We start from the raw sequence: 9,577 nt of genomic DNA, 5'->3' as shown, positions 1-9,577 counted from the left end.
CTTACTTACGTGTGCGCGAGCAGGATACAAGCGGAACTGGTGACGACATACCGAGTCCCCTTGTATCCTGCACGCGCACACGTAAGTAAGGCTGTGTGACAAAAACAGAGAGAATTTCACCGCACGCCACTGTTGGGGAGGGGGGGATATTCGTCAGTGTTGCCAGAGCAGTGTACCGTTTATTATTGGTTGAGTGTTGGAACGGCGCGCATTCCCGCGGCATTCCTGTCCAGTGGCGGTTCACGTTACCTTTCCAATTATTAATAGGTGGCGCTCTAAATATAGCGGCTGGTCAGCCGGACGCGCGCATTTTTACTGCCGCCACGTTGACCAACACCGAACACACCTGAACGCGCACGTCTGCCAACCGACGGCTCCGCTAGAACGACCACTCTCCCCCCCCCCCCCCCCCTCCGCATCCGACTTTTGCTCGGTTTCGTTTCCCATCTCCGAGCACAAATAAGAGCGATAAAAATACGAGAAATGTCTAATGACGCTTTTCGACATAAAATTTTATAGGCTGTTTCTCTGGCGGGTCTTAATACACCTTCGCAATATTGTTCCGCATTTTCCCGCCTATAAATATCTCATCTCTTCTATAAGCGTCCCAACATCGATGCTTCTGCGAATGCAGGTGCTTAACCCTCTTATGACATTGTGGCGCCTTTACACCCAATATTTGATTCGACGGTGATTCACTATCGTTTCATGATTCACTCACAAAATTTACAGTAGCACGGTATATGACTATTTATTTTAAATCTTGAATTTCAAGTAATAATTCTCGCTTTTTCCTATTAGGATTAAAATAAAACTATAAGTATGAGAAGCACTACTTCAATATATTTGTCATTTTTATTTTATTTTTATTTTTATTTTTTACATATACAAATATACCAAGAAGGCCTAACAGGAAAACCCCAATGCGCCTTCCTGGTCAATTACAAACAATGCAGCATTTTTATTACACGAGTCACTGAATTACGAGACACTGAAAACTCGAAATTAACGAGACACCTATGAATTTGTAAATATGTTTTTATTGTACATTAATCACAGTGTATATAATTACATAGTGGTGACTTAGTAGGTATGAAGGTTTTTAGCCAATTTAATTAGGAACCGTTTCAACAATGAAATCAAAAAAAATTGTCAAATTCTGATAGGAAACGATCGACCTGGAGTCACAAATATCCCAGTCTGACTAGCAGCATTACAGAAAATACTCTTATTATTATTAATTAATTATTTTCAATCGAGGTCGATCGGGATCGAACCCAACGTCCTCTCGGCGCTAAGCAAAAGCCCAACTACCGAGCCATACTACTGGCTTATTATTTACATACTATTTAATGAAGTTTTCTACGGTGGTTTTCAGTTGCCTTGTGGAGTCGACTGAATGGAAAATGGGATTTCGGTAGATAGAATGAATTTTTGGTGGTGCCAGTTTTACATGGAACAGCATCGACAATAATAAAGCCAGGTGACAAATTCTGATGATGTGGATTTTATATACTTATCATCAATGTGAAAATACTATTTTTTTTTTAGTAACCACATACATACATATGTACAAATGTGACCAGTAACGTAGCTCAATGTTTAGCGTATAATGCTAACAGCTGAGGGGTCACAGGTTCAAGCGCTGATCGAGTATTGCTGGCCAGACCTTAGATATATGTGACTCCAGGTCGATCGTTGTGGAAAGGGTTATCCTCATTTGTCATCATTATTTGAATTTAATTCCAAATTTATAATATAAATTTATATATAGTACATAAATACAAAGTTGACCATAGGTTTCGCCTTGGGGCAATCCCGTAATGACATTATGCTAAAAATAAATTAAAATAAAATACATAAGCCAGCAAGTTACGTACATTTTGGTTCATAACTTTTTATTGACCTGAAACTGAGGTTATTATTTTTTTTAAGAAATATAAGTGTGGGTAAAATTAAATTGTATTATATTATTACTTCTTTTGTTACTAACAAATTTGATTATACAAAAAAAAAACACATGAATTCTTTTATCTATTTTCTTTATTTTATTATTATATATATATATATATATATATATATATATATATATATATATATATATATATATGTACATATGTACCAAGAAGGCCTAACAGGTAAACCCTAATGTGCCTTCCTAGCCAATTACAAACATCGATAAGCAATTATATTTGTACAGTATCATAGAGACATCTATAGTCAAATTTAATAATACTAATATTTCGAGAAATACAAACATTTTTACAGCATATTATATATCAGTAAATTCGAGATGCTATAAATCAGAGAAATTGGCAAACTCTGGTAGTAAACGACCAATGTGGAGTCAAATATCCAAAGTATAGTCAGCAACACCGAGCCAGGGAATTAATCCATGACCACTCAGTTGAAAGCATTACACACTGACCACTGAGCTATGTTTCTGTACATACATATGTATGCATAATTTGAGTTTTAATTGTTTTCCTATATGTATTTTGAAATAGTATATTACATACATTAATGCAATATACATGTATGTATGTATGTATACATGCATATATAATATGTATGTATTGTATGTATTATATAAAAAAAAGTAACGGTAAAGTGAGAAAAGTGCACTATTATCGGAAGTATTATATTTACAGAAAGAAAAACTATTTTGGCAAGTCACACCTTGTCCCACTTTTGTCTAGTTTGATCTATTTTCTATTTTATTTTCCTATTATCTACGTTTGTATGCAACGATGAAAATGGGTCAATGCGTCAAATCTTCAAGGTGTATTTCGTCAAATACATATATACTTCACCCATATGTATTTCACTTCAGATCATCCGTCCTCTTCCTGCTTTCTCCAAGATAATCTTCAAGTTTTTCGTGCAATTCAATTTCTACACATTTTGCAGCCATAACATTCAACTGAAAAGCTATAACCATTTGGCGCGAGGTATATTTTTAACTTTTACAGAACTTGAGTGAGGCAATAAATTTTCCCCGTATCATTCGGCCGAAAGATTCGAGATGAGATACGCTCACGAAAAGCAAGACTCTTTTTCAAATTTAAAATTCGTACAATGTGATTTTAAATACAATTTAAAGTGTTTGTACAACTGCTTAAACTGTATACGTAACGATAAAATAAATATATTATTTTTACTATTCAAAATGCATTATCGACCACTTCCTTTTCAAATATGTGATAACGATTCCTAGATCGGATAATTAAATACGTACGTATATCTCTAGTTAACAATCTTTTTCACATCCTGTAAAAATAATCTAAGTGAACGAATTATATTTTTATTTTATGCATAAATACGTATGTATAATCAGAGTTGTGTGTAAATTCGAAATCACTATACTTACTTTTAATCTTCAAATTGAATTGGATGACGAAAGATACATAGATTAACTATTTTTAAATTCCTAGCGGTTCTAAATTTAATCTGAATAGTAAATAGATGTGCAATCAAAAGTAATGCAAAATAAATAAACATAAAACCGAAGTTGAAATCATAGTTTTGAATGACTGCAGTCCTGTGATATAGCGTTATTAATTATAATTTGCAGCGTTTTTGCGATATCAAATATTTTAGCTTAATTATTTCCAGATACTATACCCACATACATACAAACATATCTACATGTGCATGCTTATATTAATTAATATTGTGATTCCTATATGTATGTATATATATTATACTAGTGGTTTTTAGTTGATTTCTATATAGTATATATTATACTAGTGGTATTTGTAATATAAACCGCTTAAACATGACTAATCTTATAGTAAACATTTTATTAAATTTATTTGAATAGTTTTATTTCATATAAATTTATTTGAATACTCATTTTTTTTTTATTAAATTGACTGTCACGAACAAAATAACATATCTATATATTATACTAAGTCTCTTTTGAAATTATATGTATACCAGAATCCGGTGCCTGCGCCCCCGGCGCCTTCACCCCCCGAGCGAAATTTTTCGATTCAAATCCTTTGAATCGAAAAAAATCGAATCGGTGCCTATGAATCTAAAAAAAAATAAATCGAATGTGTTGTCTACGAACCAACCAACCAAGGTTACATATATGCATATACACATATATACATACATATATGCAAAGTCTCTTTCGAAATTATATATTAGATTAAAAGTCAAAGCATATTGTTTTTACATTTAAACATGTTTTGATAGTGACATCGAAATTGAGAAACAAAGGTAAGTGAACGCCTACTGAAAATACATAAAATTTTACAACTGGCTTCAGTTTAATTTGAGAATTTCAGTTCAACCAGTCTTTCTAAAACATCGAGACATTTTTGCTGCAATGCTAATTGTATCAGTGTAAATAATTCGGCGAATTAAAATGGTCGTGTAGAACAGAGTTTTAAACCAAATTAATTGTGTGTCCTACCGTCGTGGTCGCTGCAACTTTACCAATTGCGTTTATTTGTTGTGAATCGATCACATGTAAAATATATATATATATATATATATATATATATATATATATATATATATATATATATGTATATATTATACATATGTATATGTATATAAAAAACAAATAAAATGGTGTTAAAATTGACCGAGAGTGTGCCGGTAGATTGGCAGAGAGCCATCCCAAAAGTATTTTCACGCCCGATGCAAGTATTTCGTCCATATTTTATCCCGTTACGGGACGGGCGGGAATGACCGGGAAATAATTACATACAACGACTTTGTCTTAAACTAAAATATTTATATCGCAGCTTACTTTTCAAGACTATACAAGTGTTAAATCACAATACAACTCACAAGTAGTAAATATTTGTATTATGTATCTGATGAGGACTACGCAATGTTTTAATTAAATTTCTAAATATCATAATTTATTTTTAAATAATTTTTTTTTTATTAATTAATCTAATTTTATATTCAAATATTCTTCAAATATCAATATTTGTGTACATATCTACGCAATGTTTTAATTAAATTTCTAAATATCATAATTTAAATGCGCATTTATCGTAAGCATTTCATAAAATTTGTGTGAATTAAAAAAATATATTATATTGTTTAAAAATATAAATTTGCAATTTAAAAATAATTTCTAATATATAAAAAAACAGCAATAGAAAAAACAAAAAAAAATAGATTATAAAAAAAAATAATACAAAAAGTCTTATGTTCTTTTAATATAATATTTTTTGAGTCTTAAAAATAAAATAAGCAAAAAGACAAAAATCTATAATAAATAAATATAAAAATACTTTTTTTTCCATTTAAAAAATTACAACATTTCTTGTTGTAATCATTAAACTGCAAATTTTTTTTAATTAAAATCATGGCAGTTTTTTTAATTCTACCTTTAACTACGCACACACTATACTTGTGAAATGATCGAATTTTTTTTTTATTTGATTCTGTTCAAATAAAATATTGCTCGATGAAACATTTTTTATTTAACAGAAATATATTTATTTAATGTTCAATTTCTTTCATTCTAACGCGCAAATGATTTGTTCTAAGGAGCAAAGTTATTTTTATAATACACCCTTAATTCGTACTTTTAACTAATTAAAAAATATATATAAAGTTTATATCGACTGACCAAGAGGGTAAATTATTATTGTGTATAATTAAACTGAGCAAAAAAAACTTCATCTATTGCTATTACGTACATACATATATAAAGTAATTAACAAAGCGGAGACTATTCAATATTTACTAAATTTGACCTATTAAATTTGAACATGACAATGATTTTTGTTGTTATCTTCTCATTTATGAGATATGGACGCTTAAAAAAATGCGCAATTAATTATAGATTTTTGCTGTGTAAAATGTAATATTGAAATCAATAGTCGGATGTTTTTTCTATTCATTATGATGTTTTATTGTTTATAATTATGATTAAAATCTAGCGAATTTCAATAGTCAAAAATATACTTTTTTCTTACACATTTATAATTGTTGCTCAGTATTATTAATAAATATAAATAAATTTTATATCGAACATTCATTGAGTCATCATCATTATCATCATTTACCATCCGCGACTGGATGAGGGCCCCTCCAATACGTTTGCATTCGTATCTGTTTTGCGCAATTTTTTTAATCTCTTCACACTCTCCATTATATACATATGTATTTCCCTTGTTATACTTCTCACCTATGTACATGCGTATTCCGTTTCTTATACATATATCCTCGTTATGCCAAGCATGCATAGCTCCAAACTTCTTTGAGTGATTCATCAAGGAAATAAATAATACTGGACACAAATATGTTGAAGATCTTATTTATTTATACGGTCAAAAAAAATTACCATTTTACACAAAGAAAAGAAAAAAGAAAAATAATACAATACAATACAAATGGGTAGTAATTAAAATAAAGTTAGTAATAAAATTTTGGAAAAAAATAATTGAAAGACAAAAAAAAGAAACTGCAGTATGTTAAAAAAATATTTACGAGAAAATGTTTTAAGCAGTGAAGATATTATAAATAATATTTGAAGGATGTGAGATCGATAGAGTATAAAGTAAATATACATTCCTATAGGTCGACGAGTAGAGTTCGGCAGTGGCGTTTCCATTTCCCAGGAAAGAGGGTTAACTATTATCAATTACTATTGTCCTACAAAGTTAGAGAACAAATAAAAAAGGTTGATAATAGAAATTGACAATAGTGAACCCATTTTTTGTCCAAACAGAAACCGACCGCCGTTCCTTATCGACGAGTTTTCATGCGTAGCACACTTTTAAAGGTCTATTCATACTAGCACACTACGTATCGGTAACTGCATGTAGCCGTGAACAGCTGGAAAATTGTTTTTTTTTCTTTCTACTGCTAAATTAATTAAAATGGGACATTGAGACGATACATTGATTTGTGAAACATTTCAAATACAAAACTTTTGTGTTCGAATCAAATTCTGACCAATAGATTAGCTCATGAAATATGTATACATACATACATACATACATATATTTATGCATCTAATCTTAATGCAAAAGATTAAAAAATAGTTGGGTCGTAATTTTTCCACTCAAAACTTTCAACATATCACATTACAAACGAACAAATTATCACAAGGGTACACAAATATACATTTCAATGTCACGTGGAAGCTGTTTCTGTAAATCCCCACAGTTGCAACGATAACTTATCGCAACAGCAATTATTATTTGTTCTCGCACAATAATAACGTACACATTTTTACATCTGAAATATCCACACACTCCAGAGCTTTTGGCAGGAAATACCACACACTGATATTCCCGATTGACTTCCGTCGGTCGACGTTTATCGCAACTGAGTACCCCCCCCCCCCCCATTTATGACAATAGTGATATGTTATATGTATGAATGTACGAGTCCTTCTAGTCCAACAGTTGACCATCGCAGTCGTGACGAAACATGTAACTGGTCTGAAACTGTTTAGGCCTACCTCTCGTCTTTTCGGTCGTTTTCAATAAGGGTGTATTTTGTATGTGTAATAAATACGTCGCGTTGATTGGTGATGATGATGATGATGTTCCAATGCGGTGTCTTGAGGGCAGTTTGTTCTCGGTGGGCTTGAAACTTTTCCTCGGTGAAAAGTTGCCGCAGTTATATGTAGATGTGTGAAGTGAAGCTTTTTTTGTATGTGATAGATTTATGTTTTTTTTATATTAATAAAAACCAATAAGTTTTATCGAAAGTGAATCTAAAAAAATGAAGTTTCCATGTGTGCTGCAAAAATTTTTTTGTGTTGTTTTGTATATTTTGTTAGTCGGTGATGTTGCGGTCGTTGGTAATTATTTATTTATATATTATTTTTTTATATGTATGTATGTGTTTTGATTCCTTATTCCAGTTAATAAACCTTCATGAGAGATTGAGTAAATCTTTACTTTTAATAATTTTTCAGTGAGTAAGTAATCCTATGCAGGGCCACCGAGAGGAATCCCGGGCCCGGGAAAAATAATTCCATTCCCCATAACAAACCAAAAATAAAATCTTATAGATATATTTTTAATATGCGAAATATCTATCAGAAATATTAGAAAAATACCTACTCCGTTTCTCGATTATTTTTGAGGAAACGTGCTACTCACTCGAAATTCGCACAAGAACTTAATAGAATACCTCAAAATGATCGAAATATTACCGCTTTGAATAATAAAAAAAATAGTATTTTAGAAACTAGGGGACCTTCTACCGAGAAATTTCGAGAATTCAAAATATTTAGAGCTGATGCGATTTCCATGTACGGTACTGTATATGTTAAATGGTATTTTTTTAAATAATCGTATAAGAAACAGGTACGATTTCACATGGACACAAATAATAAAAATGGACGAAACATAATAAAAATTTAGCATTAAAGAAATATATGTATTTTTATGTAGAATAACATAAAATATCAATATCGATCAGTCGAACGTCCCAACACGGGACCCCTCAAATAGTCCGGGCCCTGGAACTTTAACCCCAGCTTCCACCCCCCCCCCCCCCCTCTCGTCGGCCTTGATACTACATATGTATGTAATCCTCGGGTTTTAACTTTGATATATAATATCTATATTACCTTTTTTATTGTATTATTAAAATTTGAATTTGTGAAAATCTTCACTCTCATATTTAAAAATATATAAATTTTGTATATAAAATTAGGTTTTTTGCAATATTTTTGAAATTGGCAAAAGCTATTAAACTTCTACACGCAATTCTTTTTTAATTATAAATCTTTTATAAGAACTGATTGTGCATTTTCAAAAAGTCGTTGAAATTTTATACTCTGTATGTTTGAAATGAAAATGTTTGAAAATGGCTACTTTAGTTCATACAACGACCTAACCAGGGAAGGCTATGGGGGGGTACTACCCCCCGCCCCCTAAATTAATAATAAAGTAATATTTGTGTTTCAACTTAGAGTTGATAAAGTTTTGGATAGAATTCGTAAGCCAGAAGTAGTAATTTTTTTTAAAACAATGTTTCATTATTTTATTTTGATCTTTTAAATTAACTTTATCTTCTTGATATTTTATGTTTATAACATTTATGGTGATATTAAATAGTGAAAAAAAATTGAACATAATCCGACAGCCGGAAGTAGAACTTTTCTTGTGTGAGTTTCCCCAAATTAGCACTCCAAACTTGTATCGAAAATCTTCTAATAACCATGTTATTTGTGTATTTATTTATTTATTTTTAATTATTAATTTTATTTATAATTATTTTATTTTTAATTAGTATTTTAATTATTATTCCACATATACCACAGTGTCTTCACACGTTACCCCAATATGACACTACGACCAGATGTGATTTGTGCGTCATTGTCACATTTTGTTTTTTATACTTATTATATTCCTCAAACACATAAATAAGGTAATGGGTTGGTCAGTAATTAGACACTTGAAGAGTACGAAAACAAATACTTGATAATTCGCAATATTTCATAAAATTTTTGTATTATATAAAACCGTATTAAAACGCCGAAGTAGTAGTTTTTTGTTTCGAAAAAATAGCATGATTAATTAATTCGATTATTATATTCAACACGATATTCTAGTCGAATGAATTCACTGGATAAATA

General features: G+C 30.7%; 1 protein-coding gene across 12 annotated transcripts in view; it reads left to right on the top strand.

Annotated features, from left to right (window-relative positions):
* LOC143912816 (uncharacterized) overlaps positions 1-9,577 on the top strand; it is a 46,971-nt gene that overhangs the window by 32,819 nt on the left and 4,575 nt on the right. For 2 of the 12 annotated variants that reach the window (XM_077432228.1, XM_077432232.1), the window contains exons 1-2: positions 4,351-4,479; positions 7,686-7,789. The exons of 2 other annotated variants lie outside the window; for them this stretch is intronic. In XM_077432228.1, coding sequence (XP_077288354.1) covers positions 7,711-7,789 — 79 coding nt within the window. In that variant the 5' untranslated portion in view covers positions 4,351-4,479; positions 7,686-7,710. Of the gene's footprint in view, positions 1-4,292; positions 4,480-7,649; positions 7,790-9,577 lie in introns of those variants that run through there. 8 more of the 12 variants (XM_077432225.1, XM_077432230.1, XM_077432227.1 and 5 more) reach the window with 7 other exon arrangements.

Source organism: Arctopsyche grandis, chromosome 6, assembly GCF_051622035.1.
Source record: "Arctopsyche grandis isolate Sample6627 chromosome 6, ASM5162203v2, whole genome shotgun sequence".
In the NCBI taxonomy this organism is placed as follows: domain Eukaryota; kingdom Metazoa; phylum Arthropoda; class Insecta; order Trichoptera; family Hydropsychidae; genus Arctopsyche; species Arctopsyche grandis.
This window is presented reverse-complemented; position numbering and strand designations above follow the sequence as displayed.